General features: G+C 39.1%; 1 protein-coding gene across 5 annotated transcripts in view; it reads left to right on the forward strand.

Annotated features, from left to right (window-relative positions):
- The window catches only part of GABRA4 (gamma-aminobutyric acid type A receptor subunit alpha4), a 48,525-nt gene extending 35,305 nt beyond the window's left edge, over positions 1-13,220 (forward strand). For all 5 annotated transcript variants that reach the window (XM_064652901.1, XM_064652900.1, XM_064652902.1 and 2 more), the window contains one exon: positions 1,237-13,220. In XM_064652901.1, the coding sequence (XP_064508971.1) occupies positions 1,237-1,770 (534 nt within the window). In that variant the 3' untranslated portion in view covers positions 1,771-13,220. The remainder of the gene's footprint in view (positions 1-1,236) is intronic.
- The last annotated feature ends 10,261 nt before the right edge of the window (positions 13,221-23,481 follow it).

Raw genomic sequence — 23,481 nt, forward strand, 5'->3', positions numbered from 1 at the left:
CTGCTTTCTCTCCCTTTGATTTATGCTGTGAGCTTTGGCAGGGTTCTCTGGGAAGGTTGAAGGGAAGGGAAGCCAAAAGCACAGTAGGTATGGTGCAGGGCAGTGTTTGGGAATGGTATCATCAGAGAAGTGCAAAACATAGGATTTTTATATATATAACAAGTGATTGTTTTGCCTTGTCTGTATTTAGACCTGTATTAACAATGCTGAGTATGTGTACCATATCTGCCCTTAAGTCTGTGTCTTTTGGAAAGCAGTTAGTCTCTGAATAAAAAGTATTCACATATTATATCTGAAGTATAATATGTTTTATATTATATTTTAGGTGCAGGGCTGAAGGTTCAAAATTCTGTTCTTCACGTACTCTTCCAGAAGGAAGTTCAGGAGATATTAGTATTCCTCTTAAATGCAGAGAAGAAAGGCAGAGGCCAAGTCGCATTCCCAAAAGTCAGTAAAATATTAAACTGATGGATTTCCCATCTATACTTCCTTATCTGTATTTCAATTTCTCATCCAGCCTAATAAATATTATTTGGTTGAAGTATATCTTTCAGAAAGACATCCAGACTTGCCTGAAGACATAAAGTGATGGAGAATTCACCATTTCTCTTAGTTAATTAATGGAGACGATTAGCTGATGAAAGACGAATTTATGCCCTGGTTCAGTTGTGCCTGGGGAATTTGCTGCCGATGGTTGATGTGAAAAAGCATTGGCTATATTTCTGAAAGAGCAGTAATGTGGTAACTGGGTTTGGTAAATACTTGCATTTTAATAGCCTCAGGTCCAGATGACAGACTAGAATTCCTAGTATATGGTAGTTATATTTCTGGAGATATAAAGCAGAAACCATCATGGCTGGTAAGTTGCACCTAGAATATTTGTATATCATCAGAGAAATAGGTAGACATCAGAGAATCTTGTTTTTAGCATGAGCCTGTAAAAAGCTATGACTCTAACCCAAGAATGCTTAGCCTTATGGTATTAATAGGTACTACATCACATGGAGTGTGATGCATTAGGTGTCTTCTCTGATATTCCAGCCACAGGTAAAGGAACTCTTGTTTATCACTTTATATGCTATTAAATCTGTTTTCATGATGACCTTTGTGCTTTAGGATCAAGCTACTGGTTATATATATGAGTATTACTCTGATAGTTCTTGATTATAGTTTCCATTGTTTTTGTTTGAGTGCTTATTTTAAGAATGACTCTCGTATTTTTTTTAAACTTTGCAGAGTACAGATGCCAATTCAAATGTGAGGAAAAGAACGAATGCCACAGTACAGTCCGAAGCTGACGGTGGGGGCCGAATTGACACAAGGCACAGCTCCATCCAGCCTCCCTCTGTAGCTCAGGGGTCTTCTGACATTACATCCCGCTCCTTTTCTGCATCAAGTCCCAACCCCTTCACACGCATCAATGCATCAGAGACATTATCTTCTGCAAGAGCTACCCCTCCGGCTCCTCCTTCTACCCCAATTTTAACTGGATTTGTATCCCAGCATGCCACAGCTGGTTCCCCTTCCATTCAGCACTTGCTTGGATCTAGACTGGAGCAGATTCAGACCACCACACCTAATACATTAGGAGCATCTGCAAAGCCATCTGCTGTCACACCACCTGCTCCCCCCGCCTCTCACTCTGGCACGAGTAAGATAGACAAATATGCACGCATTTTATTTCCTGTTACCTTTGGAGCATTTAACATGGTCTACTGGGTGGTGTATCTATCCAAGGATACCATGGAAAAATCAGAAAGTCTAATGTAGTTTTGCTGCTATGTAGTAGTTCCTAAATTATACTCACATTTGATGCATAGTTTCTTCTTTTGAAACTATTTAAAAAGGTCAGTAATTCTTATTTATAAAAGCTGTGTGCTACTTTCCCATTGTAAAGGCTGGAGCTGTTGGGGATAATTAGTTAACTCTTACCAGAGTAATGGGTAACAGTAATGGGTCTTCCTCCCTTCAGCTAGCAATGAACCATCACTCCTTCAGACAAACTACTCTGGATGTACAGAACTTGTCTTTGGGAGGAACATGCACTGAAAAAATCAGAGGCAGAGGTGCACAGCTGTGCAGTGGAACACATCTGACTGCTAGGACTATGCACGTTGGCTATTACAAATCCCTGAGGCACCCAGCACTGCTGTCTGAACACAGCATTGCATTCTCTGAGTGCGAGGTCCATGTCCTGAATATTTTGACAGTGCTTGCTAGAAAAGGACTGTCCCTGCTAGATTAAAATTGGCAGAACAAGGGGAAGAAAATGAGAAGTGGAAAAAGAAAAGAGAGTCCAGCCTGGGAAAGTGCAACTCTGGGAAAGTTATGCAAAGGAGTTGTAGAGCTCCGTATATTTTTACTAAGCGTTATTTTGCATTGTAACTCACTCCAAAATAATAATTGAACCTTGTAAAATCTGAAATCTGATGTAATTCTCAAAATTGGATTTTCTAGTTTGGTAAGGTGATCTTAACTGTTTGATTCTTCTTTGACCTTGCTGACCAGCCTGAGTGGATTTATTCCTAAATTACATCCATTGTAGTAGATGAGGACCAGATCCGCAATGTTCAACTTTTTATTTGAATTCTTTGTTTTTTCCTTGGATGTTTTGGGGTTTGGTCTTTTTCTTTCCTTCTTCCCCCACCCGCCCCAGATTTTTGAGTTACATTCTTGATTGCCTTTGAACACATGTTCCGCCCCTACTTTATGTAATGTTTGTGTCAAGTTAAATTTTCAACATAGTTTTAAAAGTGTTCAAAATTAAGCAAAAAAAAAAAAAAAAGTCCTGTGCTTTGATGAGTGCAGCTATGGCATGTCACTGTGTGAATGAAAGACACTCTTTTTGTGAAGGACTGCTGTGACATAAATAAGAAAATAAAATTTCTAGGTAGAGCCCAGGGAAAATTTATGATCCATTTGTTTATTTTAAACGATGGCATTGATAGGCACTTTTCTTAGCATCTCAATATGCAATATGCAAGCTGGTGACTTTATTAAAAAATCAAATAGTTAAATCTGATAGAAGTCTTGATCATAAATGTTGTTTTCACTGGAACGGGTGGAAGATACACTGCTAATACATATAAATATGTTTGTACAGATCCATCTGGCTAGGCAAATGGTTAGTGTTTCTGTGCAGATGACAGGTGAAAATCAGAGGCCAAATTCTCAGTTGTGATCTGGCTGTGTCTTTAAAGGGTCTGGACTAAACCTTAGCTTCGGTTGATCGGAATAGAAAGATTGGTAGCCTGTGGTCAAAATCATATGCTGCAGGGCAGCTCAGGTGAGTGTTGAGTGGTTCTGTACCCAGACAGTGATCAAAGGACTGGTGGAGACCACAAGGAGGTGGGTTAATTGAGAGCATTCTGAGACTGCCCTAGACTATGCTGGGAGAAGAGTCAGAATAAAAAGAACCCATAGTGCTGAAACTATGGCTGTGCCCCTGTCTGTCTATTAAACTATGACTGTGCTTCTGACTCTCCAAGCCTTTTAGCCATCTCATGACTGAGAATCTGACCTTTAACTTGTGGGACCTGGGAGGTGGCAAGGCTGCTCTTTCATGCATAACATTGGACTGTAGATGATAGAATGCAGAGGATGTGGGAGTGTCTTACATGACTTTAATGTAGTGATGATATAAACAATTGCCTTAGTCTGTTTTTACTTAAGGGATGCTCTCAAAAGGCCAGATATAGTCCTTTTTTTGTTTGTCTTTTACATCTAGAAGATGTCTGAGATTACAGCACTCCTTGAAAATCATTACATGCAACATACCACAGAATTGGAAATGAAGCACCCATGCAAGATGTCTAACTGCAGTAATTTGTATCTTTGGATGTATTGCTAGTTGGTGTAGATGCTTCCTCTCTGATAAGGTCACATTGTTACAGATTGTAAGAATGCAAGAGATTGATTATTTATTTTGTTAAATCAGAAGAAACAAAGCTAATCCTCTGGCAATTATTGATTATAATTACACAAACGATAAAATATTTCTAGCATGAGGAACAATGACTTTCTGTGTGGAGAACCCAGTGTGTGCAGCAGAAGTTACTGAAGTTACTCTTGGCTTTCCTCTGTGATGAAAACCAAGAATGTTTTTTCTCAGGCAGAGCTTTAAACAATTCATTAGAAACAGCTCTTTCTTCCTTCCACTCATCCTGATATACTGATTTATAATCAGCTTTTTCTAGTGCATTGTTTGGTGGGATCAGCACTGGTTGAGGCTAAGATTGATCTAAATGTGTTACTTGAATTCACTTGTAGTTTCATTTTAAAGACTTATAAGGAGGAAGAAGGATTGCAAAAATTAATAGATTACAAATATTTATTTCTATGCTTCTATTTTGGAAGAAATTTTTAAGGATACCGCAAAAAAAAAAATTACCTATTTTAAATCTGACAGTGTGTTTTTGAAGTACCCTACAACACTTCCATGCCTACATCAAAAATGAGACACATTAAAAAAAATCATTGTGAGTCTAGGACTCATCTCTTCAACTGTACAACATTTTTATGTTGCAGCATATAAAGAAATTACCATAATTACCTTTCCAAAGTACATGTGGACAATGTAAATAGAAATTTATTGTTAACAGTGGTTCTTCCTTATATTTAATCTTCTTGTAGAGTTATCAGAAACAGTATAGAGCCTGTAGTATACTCACTGATGCTGTAACTCAGAAGCACAAAAAAAAAAAAAGTGGGAATATGCTAAATATAGCGGCCCAAATGTTCAAAACTGCTAACTAAAATCCTAAGGGAAAACATTGCAGGTGTCATTTCAGTGACCAAATGGCTTATTATAGCTGAGTTTGAGTGAGATGAACTCTACAGGAACTATTTTTTGTTGTTGTTATTTTTTTTTCCTATTGGCTTTGTTGAACAATCTTTTTTTTGAGAGTACCATAGTGTTTTAAAACTAACCTGACACTTGGGGTAAGTTATATCTGTCAACAGGAAAGAAAACTGGATAGAAAGCCAAAATCCTTACCAGGGAGTGGGGATGCATCTCCACTGACTGCAGTTTCCTCGGAGACATTGTTACCAGCAGCAAAACTCTCACAGATTGCAGTAGTGCAGCCCTGACCACTAATGCAGTCGTTTGAGAAAAAGTTAAAAACGTGGTTCATGAAGGTTGCCTTCATAGAAACTGAAGTGTGTTTTGTAGTCAAGTGTGAGCCCTCTATTAACGGGTTTCACTGCAGTTGTGAAAGTAATGAAGCTGAGCAAGGTGGTAAACCTAGACCCCTCTGTCTATGGTGACCTGAGCTCTTAGAGCTCACCAGCAGTACTGGAGTCTGTTTATCCTCCTACAAAGTGGACTCGTCTCCACCAAATGGATGTTGGTGGTGCATTTCTTCTCCCATGTGTCTTTTAAGAGGGGAAAAAGTAAACTGTAAACTTTGTAAACAGTTTAGTCATCCACTTTACATTACCCTGTGATCAGACAAGTAGACCATATAATAATTGAATGAAAGAAGTAAATAATAAGGAATGTAAATAGAGCTTTTCTGTTAACAGGAACTAAAATTTTATTGATTATGGGGTGTTCAAGTATAGCCTTTGGCCTGTCATCATTCAGGATGGCCCTTGCAAAAAAACGAGAAAAGCCAAGTAACTGTATTTAATAGGATTTAACCAGTATTTCTACAGAAAATTGAATGAACTCAGCTTTTTGATATGCACAGAATTCCATCTTCTTCCACTGTCTTGTGTACCTCCTATACGTCATTTGGCCACAGTGTACCTTAAGCTGTTGTCTTTGTGCCATGTGACAATGTCAGGGGATGCAGTGTGTATTTATCCAGTTTATCCAAAGCCTAGTGCTCCCATATCCCTCGTGCTATTGGAAGTGGAGGGAAGGCCAGAATGGAAGAAATGACCACACTACTTTGTAAGAGGCACGCGTTGGCCACCTGGGACATCTTCCCGTGGATACTACAGGAGATTTCCTAGGAGAATCTTTCTCAGTGTACTATAGCACACTGTCCCTCCGAATACCAAAAATTTCCAAGAGGTCTGTTTGGAAAGCAGAGTAGATCATGGACGTTGCACACTGGACTCCAGAACTTTTGCTTGACCCAAAAGATTAAGGAGGAAAGAAATTTTGGTGAGTTTTTTCTTGTCTTCCTGAAACCTGCCAATAGGGCTTGACCACACTGAAATAGAAAGGGGTTTTGTGACTGGAACTGTTATGAATTGCAATAGAGACAGCTGAAAAAAATTTACCCTTGGTTTAATTTAATCCTAATATTGAATAACAGGTTAGGAAAATGGCAGCTGTGTTGAGAAGCCTAGGTGTAACATAATATCTACTGATGATATTAATAAAGCCAAGGATAATCAAAATTGTAGAAATCTTACAGAACTGCAGAGCTATGTGGCAGTAAGTTTATGGCAGTTCAGTGCTAAGTGGGGAGAATAGGAGGCGCTTCCCTTTGTAGTCTGGCAGTAGTAAAGCTTCTCCATTTATATTTGGAGGAAAAAAACTCTATAAACAAAATTTCATACTCGGTGAAAAGCCACAGGGTAAAAAATTATGGAGGTCAGTATTAACCACCAATCACAAACCCCAGAAAACTAGGAAAAAAATTCAGGAAAAAAATTGAAATTAATTTAAAGTTAAATGACAATAGCATCTTTTTTTTCCTATTTTTTTTTTCAAGAGCTTATATTTCTTTCACTGAGGGATTCCAAAGTATGTTTATATTGTTGTAAGGACCTATACTGGTATTCACTGACACCAATATGTGTTTTTCATTTACTTCAGTCCACTTTAAACAGGAAGTTTAAAAAGGAAAAATGTACCATTTTGAAAGAGTCTGATATGCATTAATTTGTGCAGTTTTCATATGTAGAATCAAGATATAGCTACTTTGGAGAATGCTAGTGTGGTTAATAGTTTCACCATGTTCTGAGTAAATCAGACTTCAAAAGTAGGTTTTTGCGACATCCAAGGAAGTGAGAGTAGTGTGAAGTATAGAACACCCTGTAGAGATCTCTCTTTGCTAATATTATGTACTGTTTTCTTGAGGGAATGAAAAATGCAGTTAATGTAAAATTGATAGAATTTGTAAACATACTTTGTTTTCACATGAATTAAATAATGCAGTAGGTTTTTATTTCAGAACTGAATAGCATTGTATTCTAGTCTCTAACTTATTGCATCTACAAGTATATCTTACATTTTCTTATGCTTTTTGTATTATTCCACTATAAAGGATTTTAAAGCAAGCCATTGCAGTTCACTACATTTTTTGGTTGTAATTCTATTTTCATTTTCATGGAGAGGAACCGAGAACATGATGGCTTCTTCAAAATAAAAATAACAGCAGCAAAAATAAAAAGCCTTGGAGATTCCCTTTTTTAGAAAACCATCCAAACTCCCATCAATTATTGAATGCTCTTCTTAAATAATAGCATAGTTTTGGCATTAAAAATACTAATGCTGTTGCAGCAGCCTTGATACATATATACATGTATCCATAGAAATAATTCCCTAAATTGTAAGGAGGCAAACTCAAATGCACTTGCTAATAGTCTTGTTTTGAAAGAGTACCCTTCTGGATGGAAAACACTATGTGAGGTAGGTGTTTTGTTTTGTTTTGTTTTGTTTTGTTTTTTTTTTTTTTTTTTGTTCATCTATTTTCAAGAAAAGTATCTGTAGGAAAAGTATAGTACTACTGAATTAATCTTCAACTAGCACAGAGATCTGGGTTATTTCATGCTGGTGGTCTTTCTGTTGTTGATCTCCTTCAACATTTGCTTAGTGTTTTTTGTGAATGCTGTATCCAAGTTCCTGTTAATTGACATAGTGATCTTTGGATGATCTGATGGCATGAAGAAACACTTAAGGAAATAATCATTATTTGTGAATACATTTTTATCCTTGGAAGAATGTTAACTGGGTAGAAGAAGCAGGTGACAGTATGAAGCACTCAGCTGGACTTCTGAGCTTGATGCATTGCAAAATTTAGTTGATTACTACTTTGTCTTGCCTCATCATCCTGTGTTGGTGGCTCGTCTCCATGGTGAGTAAAACTGCTATGAAGACAGAAGACTCAGAAGTAAAGAACACGTTTCTTTAAAGTTATTTCAAAATACGAGATAGTTAACCTTATTACTAACAGTAACTTCACAGTATGCTTTATATTTGCAAATTTTAAAATCTCCTTCTCTGTTAGAGTGTACTAGGTTGTCAAATGAATAAGAAGATACTTGTCATAAATACACGATTCTGTATGTCTATGTATTTCATTTTTTATTTATTTCTGGCAACATTCTCTATCACCAGAGCAGTGGTGGAGGTTTGAGGCATTTCAGATAACCAGAGTTCTCAAGCAATTACACAAAAATATTTGTTTCATAGGTACATGCCTTTGCAAATCAATACCAGCAGTGCTTTCATGGTGGAAATTAATCCACTTGTGAAAAATCCTGGCCTTGAGTACTTAACCTGTATTTGAAAGGCTGATGAAGTATATTGGGCATGGCAGGACTCAGGGCATGTTTTATTCTAAGAGGCTTCTGGGTTGGAGCTGGATTATGTCCTGCTGTGCTCTGAAGCAGTCTGCACTAGAGAGACTATAAGCAGAATCCATGTTTTTTTGTGGCTCTTTTTTAAGACTCCACTGTAAAACTATATTACTGCTGAATGTACTGCTCTCATCTTCTTCCTTATTGTCTTGCTTTGTGTGGGGAGAAGTATTTCAGTGCTTGTGGTGAGCAGGCTGAAATAACTTGTCTAGCTAAAACCCAAGTTTGTCTTGTTGACTTTTGGCTGGTTAATAGCAGTGGAATGTGTATGATCTGGCTCCCTGTCCTAGTGCTGATACAAAGGAGGGGGTGAGAAGGCTGGATTGATGCTTTGAGCTGGATTAAAGCTGGTGTGAAACCACAGTCTGAGGATTCTCATCCTACCTCCACTGGCATTAAAACAAAGGTGGTCTCAGGTTTTTTCAAACCTCTGGTACCCCCTGTGGTCATTTTTCCTCCACAAAGGTAATTTTTTGAATTGTATCTATGACAAAAAATGGAGAAAAAAAGTAGAAGCAGGCCAGAGTTTACGAAAGAGCCAAAATCAATGAAGTTATTTGAAGAGAGAGAAAAGAAAGAGAAGGGAAAACATGAGTATGGACGAAAAATGTTGTTTCTTGCTACCAAGCAGTTATTTTAAGATATGTCCTATTAGAGGTACTAGAACTGCCTCTGGCAGGAAACAGGCTAGAAATAATTATTTCTTAATTATAAGTATAATGAGAAAGTAATAAAGGAAAGTGTCTAATGTCTTGTTATAAACATTTGTGTTTCATTGAAGCTGTTTTCAAAAAATGGTATTTTTATTATCAGCCAGGAAGAATTAGGAGACAGAATGGTAGGGAAAAAGATTGAGTTTTATTAAGTATAACTGTTTCCCTTGTTTTAGAACATTTTTCAACCAAAAATGTAAACAGTAACATTTTTTTAATCTTTCTGGAACTGTATATATTTAATCTTCAGTAATGAAGCACTTTAGAATGTTTAGCATTTAACTTGCTTTATGTTTAAGAGACTAAATATCATTGCTGTCTCTGATTTAATTCAGTTATTAGAGGGGATGGTGGGAAGTAAAAGCTTTCATTATAGTAACAGCCATTTTTTGAAGTGTCATGCCTTCCTCCTAAATCTGAAGACTTCATTCCTGTACCTGAATTCATGGGACCTGTTTAGTGCTGAGCATTTCTGATAATCCAGTCAGTGCTACAGCTTGTGGAGTGCAGCTGCATTTAAATTTGGCATGTCTGAAAATGTATGTCCACAACCTTGGGCACTTGCACAGTGTGGATCCCATGAAAGGCAAAGATGTGCTTGTAACCCACCATATGGGTCTGTGAGAGCTGTTACGCTGCTCATGTGGGAGAAGATAGAATCTGTGGTCATAAACAAAGGATAAGGACAGTGAGAATGCCTCTTTTAGAGACTGTGCAGATCTTATATTGAATTAAGGCTCTTATGGAAATGCCCCCTAAACTCTTTTCCAAGTAGGCAGCTTAGGAACAAGCTGAGTGCAATGTGGAATTCAACTCCAACTGCCAATCCTGCATAAGGATCAGCACAGTTAATCTGTCCTAAGGTTTCTGATGCTGTGGCTAGAAGACTGGAAAGATGTGAGGTAGCAACTGCTGCCAGCTGGAAGACATTCATGTTGCTGTTGGCATTCATGTTGATGTATGGCATCAGGGTCTTTGGCATACTGGGAGTGGGATGGAAAATGCTTTTTTGGAGTACAGAATAGGGCAGAATGAAAACTCTTCCTTTGGCTCAGCACTGCTCATATTCACTGTAACAGCACTGAACATTTAAAAGGAGGACTAAGGTGTATTGCAGTCTTCTCCTCACATGTCTGCTAAATGTTCTGATGTGGAATGTGGTGGGAGTGACAAGTACATGTCTGGTAATGAAACAGAACATCTTTAGTAGTGCTGCCTGGTAGTACCCTCAACCTTATGCCAGCAGCCTGTGACCCTTCCCAGAAGCAGAACTGCATCACTGATTTTTTTTTGGTGTGTGTGGGCCCCTACCACCTCTCCTGTAGCTTAAACGTTGGAAAAAGGTGTTTTCTCTTTGATGCTCACTTCTCCGTTTTGTTGTGTATTTATGAAGAAGAAAATCAAACTGAATTTTTCTTTGGTTTTTAATTTATTTTTTTAAGAGGCTTTCTCACCTGCACACATGGAAATCACAAGCTCCATTGCAAACTTTAGGAAGGTAGCAAACTCTTCTAAGCCAACTTCAGGAGTCTCTCTATGCTTATATTAAAAAGATAACTTTTGTTTTCAAATTAATTTGGAGAATATTTGGTTAAAACTTTATAAATTTTAAATATAAAAATATTTTCTCTCTACTGAAAGTGTGAATTTTATTTGTAGCCATTTCACTTAGGAAGATAAGGCACAATGAATGTGTGTGGGTTTTCTCTTAAGCTAGTTAATATATGTCATGGTGGAAAAGATGCTTAGCTGTGTGATATTCAGTAGCCATTTCATAAGTACATGGGTGGTATTTTTTTTTATTTTTGTGAAGATGATATACAAACAGAAGGTGAGAAAACTCTGTAGAGAGATTTTAAAAGGCTACTTCTCACTTTCTCTCTGGATATCATATGCATAAGTATAGTGAAATCAGGTAAGAAAAAATATGTGAATAAAAGAAAAGACCTTTTTTGATCTTTCAGCTAGTCTTACTAAGTATGGAAGTTTACAGCTTCCCTGTATGCTTCCAAGTTTTCTCTCTGCTGTGCCATGGGGGAAGTGCAGAAGGTCATGCCTTTTCAAATAAGATCTAGGAATTTTTAGGTTCAGTTCATCAGTCCAGTCAGAAGGACACTCGGTGCTGGCCTTGCTGAGTTGGGAACGTGGTTTTGTAGATCTAAATTTTGTCTTTATGGAGCAATCTGCTCAGCAGGAGAAGGTATCCCAGTTCTGGGTCAGAACAGTTGAGGCATTTTGCTGAGGTAAAATGCGAGAGTTGAATTAGGCTTATGGGCTGCTCATTAGCTATTTAAACCCCCCCAAATTTATAATCTAAACCCACGCTTTGGCATGTTCTGGTACTTTTGCGCTGCTTTGATTTGTTCCAGATCTGTCTCTGACTTTGCTCCCTTGCCTTGTGGCTGAGGTGGGGAGCAGCAGTTTCAAGGATGGCATGGGATTCACATGCCTTCCCTTCAACCATGAGCTCTCTCTGCATCACATCTCCATCACTGGGGGGACGGCAGAGTCTGAGCAGGGAGAGGGTGTGCACCCATGCCACTGAAGATAAACTCTGGCAGTCAAGCAGCAAGGCACAGAGTGGGTAGAGTTGGAGTCCTGAATTAATAGTGTTTAAGGATTGTTTTCTGGATTTCAAGATCCTGTGCTAGTGCAGTGGCATAAACCACTTTGGTTGCTTGAAATACAGGTCAGTTGTAGAGCAGACAAAGGATTTTCTGGTTTCTAAATTTTCTGACTGAGTGCTAGGACTGCCAGCCTGCTCACGCTGTGTGCTGCTGTGGCAAGGACCCTCAGACTTGAGTGTTTGTGAAGAGTGTTGCATCACTAGCAAACATACAGAACAGCGACAGTGTACTAAAAGGCTGTCTGCAGACAGTATTTACTTGCTGGTAATAAGTCAATAAGCCCTGCTAGTGGTCGCCTTGGGTTCCTTTTTTCTCCTCTTCACCTTTACCTACCATCCTTGCACTCTGCCAGTTCTGATATTCCAAATTGCTGAGGCAACTTTGTGAGCTGTTAAAATTGGTCTATCTAATGAATGATGTGAAATACCCTTTTGCTCTCAACTCACAGTTGAGAGACAGGCTGGGAGATATCAATTAATTCAAAGTTTAAGACCTGTACCAACTGAGGAACGAAAAAAAAGAAAAAAGGGGAATTTCTGTGTGAGGTGTAGCAGCTGCTATATCTGTGTGTAATTTTTAAGATGGAAAGAAGTAAAAAAAATCAAGAATATAGTATTCAGAGATATTTTAATTTACTATAAGCTCTTCTTTTCCTGAGAAGCCCTGTCCACTGTGACCAAAGCATTTGGGTTTAGGCTTAAACATTGTAAGGAAGACTCCCAGTGAAAAATATGAAGCTTCTGGAAGTATTTTTATTTTCCTGTAAAAGTAGTGGCATGCAGAAAATCTACACTAAAGCAAGCAATGCTTCTTTAACACCCTCTATAGAAAAGTCCTAAATCCCCTAACTTCTCTGTCAATAATGTAACTACTTCTGCAATATGTAACTGTCCTAGATGCATGTTGCAAGAGTTTCTGTGCCATGTCAGATTCTGTTTATCCCTTTGTATTGGCTCATACATGCAGAAAAACTGAAAGGAAATCAAGGCAAGGGAAGTCTTGAGGTTGAATTCTTTTACACCATTCCTGGTGCACATTTTAGTTGCATGGAAAAAACATGGCTGGAAGGATTGGAAGAATCAGAGGTTAACTAAATTATTTGAATGCATATGTTCAATGCTGGTCACCTGACTATACTAACAAACTTAAAAGGTGGTTTGATAGGTGTCAACTTGTTTTGCTATTGTGCAGCTTAACTGTTACCTTCCTGTATTATGAACATCTATGTATTTGGAAAATAAATCCATCTTGCAAGAAAGATTGTGCAAAAAATTGTTCCTATTATACTCCAATGTATATTGCTAATGTCAAATAAAATACAATTGTGAGAGTTCTTAAACAGTTGTCTTTCTAATTGTGACCTGAAGCAGGAAGAGGAAGGAATATAGTAAACTTCTTTGGCATAGATTCTCCTGTAGTTATTGCTGGAACACTGATGTTCACTAAATGATTCAATCAACCTGCTTTATATTTGAACAGATAAAGGGTTGGGTTTCATTAGCAATATGATGAATGTTAATCTGTAGTATTATTTATTAAGATGACACATGAGTCTACTGATGTATCTTTGTCAAGGTGTCTCACTATGTTAACAAGCTAAAAGCTAAATTAATTACCTTGTGTTTTTCACAGCATCAGGAACAAATAATACACAGATTAGCAGTGCCCACCTTATTATCTAATTTATATATTTCTAATTCCTTTGAGGTAATCTAAGAGCACTTACTCCTTGCCTTACCTGCCAACAGGCCAGTTGTCAGCTGCTCTAATTCTTTACATGACCTAAAGTGATTTTCTAATATTGTGTGCTTGGGCCTGGTAAAGTTTCTGTGCATTAGAAAACATAGACTTGTAAAAACTGTATTTCAGCAAGGATGAAATATAGCTTGCAACAAATATGCATAGAGAAACATGCGGAGAAATTATTTTAGTATGCACACTGGCCCATGCAAGGCAGGGAGTGGGGCACCCTAATTTCCTTTGCTAAGTGTGGCCAGGACCATCAAATCTTTTTGCAGGTGAGCTGAAAGCTGTCAGAATGGCTTACAATGCTGCAAAGTGCTGTAATTGCTGCTTGCTTCAGGGACAGATGTTGATACCGAGAAATCTGCTGTGTTTGACAACCTCAGCTAGATTTGGGAGACTACAGCCCTTTCTCCTGTCTTCTGTGGCTGTCATTTTTAAGCCAGATGCATGAATTAGTCATACATGCTGCTGCTGCCACTTAATGTTATATGGCATGATGTTAGCTACCCCACATCCTACATTTTACTCATGTCACTTGCATTGACTAGATGGGGAATTCTGCTGTTAGGTTATAACTGAGGCCTGTTGAGCATCCAAGGAAAGTTGCTGGGGTCAGGTTTTATGTAATTTAGAACTATGGCTGCTGGTGGTGTAAGAGGAGGCTTAAAACAATTAGGAACTTTGCTCTGGGCTAGTGCAAAACACCTCCTAAATTCATTTTTCATTCCTCTTCGTATACTGGGTATGACTAATGCTCCTTGAGAGCACTAAATCTGTTACTGCTAATTAGGACCATGAGGCTTCTGTTGTATGTATATCTTCAGTCTGAGTTTAAGAGAATCGAGCCAATGTTTTCTGTCCGAATGGTCTCACTGTAGGCTTGTGAAAAATCTGTGATTGAGCTGGGAATAGGTGCCCTCAATTCACATTAAAATGTTCTATTTTTGTGTGTAATGTTTAGTACTTCTAAGAAAAAAAAACACAGCTGAGGAGGTCTTGGTTGGGGAAGTCAGGTTCTGGCTTTTTGTCTACCACTGCCTTCTCCCCTTTTCCTCCCTCCTTTCTGCAGGGCTCAGTCTCACATGCATAGAGCTGGGATGCTCTTTTGGAATGGTCCTGGAGAAGACAGAGTTAAGTATGCCTTTATTTGAACAAAAATCTTGGTCACAAATGCTGAATGTCATTGTTCATCTACTGAGCAGCCTTTGACCTGGTATGTATGAAAGTTAAAACCTGCTCAGCCTGTTAGATGGTCTGAGATGGTAAGACCAAAATTGTCTAGGAAGCAGACTAGATGACAGCTCCAGATATAAGTGAAGAAACACCTGGGAAAAGGCTGGATGTAGCCCGTGTGACTTCATAGCTTATGCAATTGTTAGGTCAGGATGGGCAGCCAGCGCAGGCACAGAGAGACGGGAAGTTGTATTGACTTCAGCACAGTTGAGTGAGGCTGGAGGAGAAATTCAAAAGACAAGGTGAAGGGTAATCCCAGTGTAAGTGCAGGAAGGAACTGGTCACAACCTGATGCTATTAGGTCAGAGAAAATGAAGGCGTGAGTTGATGTGATTAAGCCAGCAGGATTTAGAGAAATTATAAATCAAAGGCTTGTTTTTTCAGATTTGTTGGAAAGTGATGCTGGAGGGTAGTTGTTAAGAAGAGTAGAGGACTTACCTGTATTGCTGAACTGGCTTTAATGCTGATGAAAGCCTTTGGATGGGAATTATGTGCCAGCCTTGAGGGATAGTATGAAAGGAATCTTACTGGAAACCTAGCAGGTCCTGGCTGTTGGGACAAGTTGCCAAAGACATTCTAGGGTGGATTATGTGTCCAGATGTACTTGCTGGCATTTATTGTAATTTTGGATATGTTTCCTATGTGACTTTTTCTGTTGTGTTCTGTGGAGATTTTTACTTCCTCAACTGAGAAAATTTCATTTCAAAGTAGAGGAAATTCATTAAAAATGCATTGAAGTGTTTTCTTTTTCAGATGACAAGAAGCTGAATAAAGAGCTACTCTGAAGTGGTGTTCACAGCATGGGAGAGCCTGCCAAAACAACACAAACAACTTGGGGCTCCCCAGTGTTGTATCTACTCTTTCTGTTTTTTAGATTTTTTTAACTGATTGCAGACTGACGAATTCCTCTTATTTGCCCATAAAAGACCTTGAAAGACTTCTACCCATTTTACGACACGTTTCCAGTTGACATAACTATATGTGCAACGTGAAGTCACCAAAGCCAGTGGGGCTGTTATAGCAAAGGAGAAGCCCTCTGGGGCCCCTCGAAGCATGCTGTAAGGTGTTTTGTTTCAGGAGTCTGTCCAGGATCTGGAGCTGGCAAAAGTGGATGATTCAGTTGGTGGTTCAGGAGATAATTTCATACATGTTTTTCACAGTGTTTCTGGATCCCTTGTTTGAGGAACCTATACACCCAGGAAGCCTTAGCACCAGGTAATGTATAGACAGGTGTTAGAATGCCTACAGATTTGGCCCTGAAGGGAATAGGACTCAGCTGAAGAGGCCCAAGCATTATGTGGGTTTATGGACACAGTTCCAGTGATAGAAGGACTGTTTTTCCCCAGGGACACTACATCCTTTGAGCTCCATCCTAGCTTTGTGACTATATCAACACCACTATAACTAGGTGTTATAATGTGTTCATATGGAGCGCAAAGAAAGACTTTGCAAGGGTAGAGGTGTCCAGTCAGAAGTTAAATGGGCCTGATTATTCACACAAGTCTCAGACTGAATGATTTTTGCTAGTGCAATATAGCAGCCTCTTTTTTTACCATGCAATTGACTTTGATTCCTTTATTTATTCTCCTTAATAACAGTCTTTGCTTTTATGGAAATGAATAACATCTGTCAGTTCAGGCTGGAAGCTGTGCTTGTGGTTTTTTTTCTGAATTTTCAGCTCCTCCAAACAGCATTGCATCTGTGTTGTGTGATTCATAGTGAGCTATAAAGCACAGCAGTGCTTTGAAGGCAACATATGTAGGCTTGGTCTTGTATGTTGGCAGCTGAAGGTCAAGAAGGTGGGATGCCTTAGGAATGCAGAAGCAGGCCCCTACCAGGTTCCCTGGCTATCACAGGGAAAGAGATATTGGAGGTGTGTTTTCCATGCTCTCCATGTGGCTCCAAGTCTCTCTCAGCAGCAGTACTGTCTGAAAGTTGGCACAGCTGGCGTTACCCTAAAGCCCCTTTTTAGTAGCCCCTTTTTACTTCAGCATATAAGATTGCAATAAATACCACTTTTGAAAAGCAAGTATGATAAATTTTATCCCTGAATATGTGAAAAGATTATAACTGTTTGTGATGTAGCAACATAAGGAGAGAAATTGTTGTCTACTCCAATTCTCTAAATGGAAGCCTTTCTTTCTATGATATTAAGAGCCTGGGATCTTGTCAGCATATTGGGTTTTGATAATTTTCACATCCACCTAGATTAGCTAAGAAGTCAATGTTGATGCTTCTGAATATATTTAGTTATCAAACTTGTGACCACTTATGTATCACAGTATCTGCCAGACCTTTCTCAATCAGTTCTTATATAATACATGTTTTATCTTGCCTTTATTTCTGTAAGTTGTTGTGAATGAGCTGCATTCTAAAATATGAGCAATTAGGCTTCTCTGGGACATAAATAAAATCACATGAACATAAATGGCCATCAGCTTGCTATTGCAAGTGGTGATGGGGAGAAAAGTTGGTTTGGTATATTCTGAAATTTGTTCAAAATACATGTGTTTGTATGCCAAGAAAGGTTTGGAAAGAGCTAGTCTCTAATGGATTGTTTGGTTCTCTGTCCAAGGCATCTGTGGGCAAAGCCTGATAAGTAGGTGCACCTGACAAATAGGTGTATCAAAATCTACATTTGAAAACTTTTGTTCATGTGCTGTATGTGCCTTTCAAGTATTTAGCCACTGAACGATCTCTCTATTGGAATGTAAAAACAGTGGATATAAATGCTACCAGTAAGGGAGAAATATGCTATTGTCAGGGGGGAAAATACAGAAGGTATGCTTGGAAATATGAGACCTGCAGAGTGTACTAAAAAAAAAATGCATTTAGCAGCAACTTACCCAGAGTTTTTAGTCTGGAGATAACAAATGTCTCACTGTAAACCTGACTGAAGCCCAAAGAAGTGGTTGAGAAAAGATTAGGATATGCTGTCTTCTCAGTGTTTTCCTTTGAGACACCTCTGGATAGTTCCTCTCTAATTCTAATCTCTGAAATCCCTTTCTGAGACACTCTGACTCTCTGTTAAAAATAGGATAAGGAGCCAGGAATCCCACAGGAGGAAAATCAAGAGCCTCTGCTCTGAAGATATGGATTGCAAATCCTCGGTGAAGTGCTGGTCATCACAACTTTTTAGGTGCTGGTTCCTCTCACTGAAATCCAACATCCAAATCTGTAGGAGAATGTGAACCTTGACCCAAGCAGATGCTTCATCATGCTGATACCATTGCAAAGGCCTTTTTTCCTACATTTTTTTTCTAGGAGTGGGGAAGAAGAGAGAAGGGCAGGTGACAGGGAAATTTGATAGTGTGGATGGAGGGAAAGACAACTCTATTCTCAGGTAATCTTGGCATATTTTGAACAATATAAACAAATTGTTTTCTAAGGTACTTTAAGATCTTGGGCTCACTGTTTTTATGTCTTTTTCTTGAACAAATATGCTGTGGAATGCAAGTCTTGCAAAAACGTTTAGATTTGGCCATGTAGAAACTTGTACTGAACTCCAAATTAGATTCTTGGTTAGGTATCCAGCCTCTATCCCCAGGCATGCTGTGGTCTGGTTGTTCAGTAATAAAAGAAGAGATGATCTGTGGCAGCAGTAGGTTACAGGTGCTTAAAACAAGAGCTGAGGGAATGAGCCTGAGCATTCTCTTGTGTCCTGTAAGCTTGATTTATTGTTACTTTATTCACATGAAAGTCAAATTTGTTGAGTAAATTATATAACGTAAGCATCTCTTACTTCTGTTATTATAGGAGCAGGGTGTGCTAAATTGAGCAAATCAACCAAATCATTACTTAATCATGTGCTTAATTCATTGTCATGGTTTTTCCTCATGAGTATTGGTTATGTCCTCGCAAATGCATTGCTATTGCATTTCCCTGTAACCATTATTTCTTTTTTTCACTATTCAGTTAATACGTACTACATTAATGTCTTTAAAGTTAGATGACCTCACAAGTAGTTAATTCAAGATACAAATAACTTTGTGTTGTGCTACTAACATGTTTACTTAAAGAGTTTTCTAGGGAAACTTATATAGAATAGAGCATTTTGCAAGAGTCATGAAGAGACTCACAAGAGAAGTATAGAAGACATTTACGACTGTGTTTGTGCTGGAACTACTGAAGAGTGAGGTACGGATCCCTACAATAGCCAAAGTACAGCGGCACCACATTTAATCTCAAATCCTGTTTTATGCCCCTTTTGTTTGTTTGTTTTTGTTTTGATTTTGTTTAGGCTTTGTCCCATATACTGCTGCTGTCCTCAGCTATTCAGTTCCTGCTTTCCTTTGCCCAGTGTTCGTCCCTGATCTCTCTTTGTAACTGATTCCCTCAACTAAACTAATAATTGAATTCAGTGGAACTTGAGGACATTCTCAAGTGCTCTCCTGAAGAAGGATGCTCTAGTTAATCAGACTGGAATTGTTTCTGAAGTAAATAAAATTTATGAAGAGTTTTCTGAGTTATGAGTAAATGCAGGAACAATTTATGTTAATTTTGTCACAAAGTACTTTATTCATAAATTGTTCAGGCAACTAGATAAACCTCTCAGATACCTGCTGTAGAAAAGAAATAACCACACTTACATATCCGTTTAGGAGCTTTTGTAGGTATCACCCAGTGCAGTAGCTGTACTTTGCAGTCCAGTGCTTGGACAGTGAAACTCTTCACTGGATGAAAAACTTGCTAGATGGCTGGGCCCAGAGAATAGTGGTGAATGGAGTTACATCCAACTGGCAACTGGTCTTTAGTGGTGTTCCCCAAGGCTCAGTATTGGGACAAGTCCTGTTTAATATCTTTACAGATGATTTGGATGACAGGATTGAGTGCAACCTCAGTAAATTTGCAGGCAGCACCAAGTTGGATGGGAGTACTGGTCTGCTGGAGGGCAGGAAGGCTCTGCAGAGGGATTTGGACAGGCTGGGTTGAGGGGCTGAGGATAACTGTATGATGTTCAACAAGGCCAAGTGCTGTGTCCTGCACTTGGGTCACAACAATCCCCTGCAGCGACAGAGGCTGGGGGAAGAGTGGCTGGAGAGCTGCTCAGCAGAAAGGGACTTCAGGGTGCTGTTTGACAACTGGCTGGATATGAGCCAGCAGTGTGCCCAGGTGGCCAAGAAGGCCAATGGCATCCTGGCTTATATCAGCAATAGTGTATCCAACAAGACCAGGGAAGTGATTGTTCCCCTGTTCTCAGCATTGGTGAGGTCGCAGCTCGAATGCTGTGTTCAGTTTTGGGCCCTTCCCTTCAAAAAAGACATTGAGGTGCTGGAGTGAGTCCAAAGAAGGTCAACAGAGCTGGTGAACAGTCTGTAACACAAGTCCTATGAGGAGCAACTGAGGGAGCTGGGTTGTTTAGCCTGGAGAAGAGGAGGCTCAGGGGGGACCTCATTTATCTCTACAACTACTTGAAAGGACACTGTAGTGAGAGGACCTCAGTCTTTTATGCCATGTCTCAAATGAAAGGATGAGAGGAAATGACCATAAGTTGCACTAGGGGTGGTTCAGATTAGATATTAGAAAATTTTTCACTGAAAGAGTGGTTGAGCATTGGCGTAAGTTGCCAGGGATGTGGTGGAGTCACCATGAGTGAGGCATCTGAATGTGGCACTTGGGGATGTGGTTTAGTGGTGATTACGGTGGTGATAGGTTGATAGTTGGACTAGATGATCTTAAAGGTATCTTCCAACCTTTATGGTTCTGTGACTACATCTGTGCTAAGAGTTAAACACCTAAACTAGTCTTTGGGGTGGTTTTGGCTTGCACCAGCTAACCAAGTGGTTTCTGGGCCCAATTTGGGCCCTTGGAGGGCAAGAGAAGTAAATGGCACAACTCTGTTCAGTGCCAGCTGGCCTAAGCAGCAGGCACAGGTCCTAACAGTTTTAACCTAGTAGCACAGGTGCACAAGACTGCAACAGGGCAGAGAAGAGTCCCTGTGTCCCTTGAAGCAAAGTACTGTAGAGGGATGCTGCAAACTGTTTTGTTGGAAGTAGAATTTTTAAAAGTAATTGCAAAGGAATACCCCACAGGGTTATAATAATCCTAGGTGAAAGTCAAATTTGACTGCTGTTATTGGCATTGTATGCCATTAATCCCTGTATTTCAAAACGAAATCACATGTATTATTACATTTTGGTCCTTTACAAATGTTTTTCATTATCTGGGAAATAACCCTAATGCTCCCTCAGTTTGGGATAAAGCCATTTAAAGTTTCAGATATCACAAGTAAATGATCTTGAACTTAACAGCCTGTGATCGCATCCAAGCGGTGGTATACAGATGAGTCACCTGAGACATCACACAGCTTATTCCACCCAGACTAACATATGGTGATAGCTCCTTGAATCATTAACCAATTGCCTGATGTGCACATATTCTAGATAAACTCTGCACTCTTAGCAGTCTTTAAGGTCTGCCAGTAAACAGTCCTTCTGGCCTTTGCATGCAGGTGGCTGATTTTGCTGCCTTTCATCAGACTTTCTTTCAGATCACTTGAATCATAGAATAGAATCATAGAATCATAGAATCGATTGGGTTGGAAAAGACCTCCGAGATAATCGAGTCCAACCCTTGGTCCAAATCCAGTCCATTTACTAGATCATGGCACTCAGTGCCACGTCCAATCTGCGTTTAAAAATCTCCAGGGATGGTGAATCCACCACCTCTCTGGGCAGCCCATTCCAATGCCTGATCACTCTCTCTGTAAAGAATTTTCTCCTGATATCCAACTTAAATTTCCCCTGGCGCAGCTTAAGCCCGTGCCCCCTTGTCCTATTGCTGAGTGCCTGAGAGAAGAGACCAACCCCCACCTGGCTAGAACTTCCCTTTAGGTAGTTATAGACGGTGATGAGGTCACCTCTGAGCCTCCTCTTCTCCAGGCTAAACAACATGGAGTCCATGTAGTCCATGTCAAATTAAACATAGTGGAAATACTGGAGTTCTTTGGAGATGGAATGTTTCATAGAGCTCACTTTGACCAAGACAGATGTAATAAAAAATGACATTGTCGCAAATTTTTGTTTTCTTTGGTGTTAAAATTGAGCTTGAAAAACAATGATTGAAAAAGAAATCTTTAAAATGCCTAAGTTTGCAAGTCAACAAAACCAAGATTTTTAAATTTTCAGTGAAAAACCTGGAAATTTTGTCCAGTTCTGATGGAAAAAGATTAATGTAACAGCCAAACAGGGATTTGAATGCCGCATTTTAGTACACTTGATTTAATGAAAGAATTTCAAGTGTGGGGTTGCATCAGCTTGCAGCGTTGCAGGGGATAGGGAGATGACAGAGAAGGTAGCATGCTAAATGTTGGAAAAGGAAGATGATCGAATCAAGGGCAAATCTTATTTTACTCTGCTGACTATCTGCACAGGGCTGTGACCCTGTACTGCAGATGCAATAAGGCTGTGTATCCTGCTTGCCTTCAAGTGCGGAGAGGACAGGAGAGTTCAGGTAAATAAGAATGATTCCTGACTGAGGTGAAGAGCTTGAGGGTGACTCCGAGTGTTCTTTCTTGTCCTCTGACAGGCAGCTCTGGATCTGACTTGCAGTCTTAAGTCAAGCAACAGTACTGTTTCAGCCAGTATGATCTCTATGTTCTTTGCCTCTTGTAATGGACTGCCTAAACCAAAGTTTAGTCATGTAACCAGTGACTTTACAGAAGTATAAGACTCATATGCTTTGCTCAGTCAAAAGCTCAGGTAAATGTGGGACTAAACCTTTACAAACAATACGTATTTATAGATCAATTGCAGGACTTTTGGCCTGCACAAAACTGTTCAATATAATCACAATGATATTTCCAGCAACTCTATAAAAACTAGTTCCAGAGAAGTATCAGACATGAACCACGGGAGACACTTGATGTTTTGAGGATCTGGCCATATTGCTCGGTCCATAGTAAAGGGTACTGCATGTATCAATACCTGCTATTAACAATAGAAGATAATTGAAATTAGTAGGAGGCAAGGGCTGATAAATGTAGAATGGCATTTTGGCTAAATCATGGTATACTTAAATGAGGCTGTGGAAAAGAATTAGTCAGATTTAACAGCAAAGAAATTAGCAATGGAGAAATAGAGTGTCTTGGTAAATCAAACTTGCAGAGAATTTTTTGTATACAAGAAAATATTTAGAACTATGAAAGTAAAAAAATTATGGAATTATCAGGAAACGTGATACAAGATGAAAAAATGCGACCAAAAGAGTTACCTCAGCTGGAGCAAATGTTTCCTAGTTTGAACTGAATAGCAAGCATATCTATAACATACTATTGCAGCAGACTGAAAAATATGTTAGATGCCATCTGGAAAGTTGCAGTGATTGCACTTTTTAAAAATTTCCTTCTAACAAGAAGCAATTTTGCAATCTCAGCTGTGGCAGAAATTATGAAGATGAAATGCTTCTTTACCTTTACTTAAATGATACATTATGCAAATTGAAAACAGCAATTTAAGGATACAATTACATAAAGAGAACAGCTTTTATGATCCTCAAACAGGAAATGTTAAGGGATAAAAAAAGCAAACCCTAAATGCTGTTGACTTCAAGCTATTACAGGAAAAAAGCTCTATACCTTTCTTCATTTCAGGAATTACAATTGCCAGTAAAGACAGTCTTTG

The sequence above is a fragment of the Pseudopipra pipra genome, chromosome 4 (assembly GCF_036250125.1).
Source record: "Pseudopipra pipra isolate bDixPip1 chromosome 4, bDixPip1.hap1, whole genome shotgun sequence".
Taxonomy (NCBI): Eukaryota; Metazoa; Chordata; class Aves; order Passeriformes; family Pipridae; genus Pseudopipra; species Pseudopipra pipra.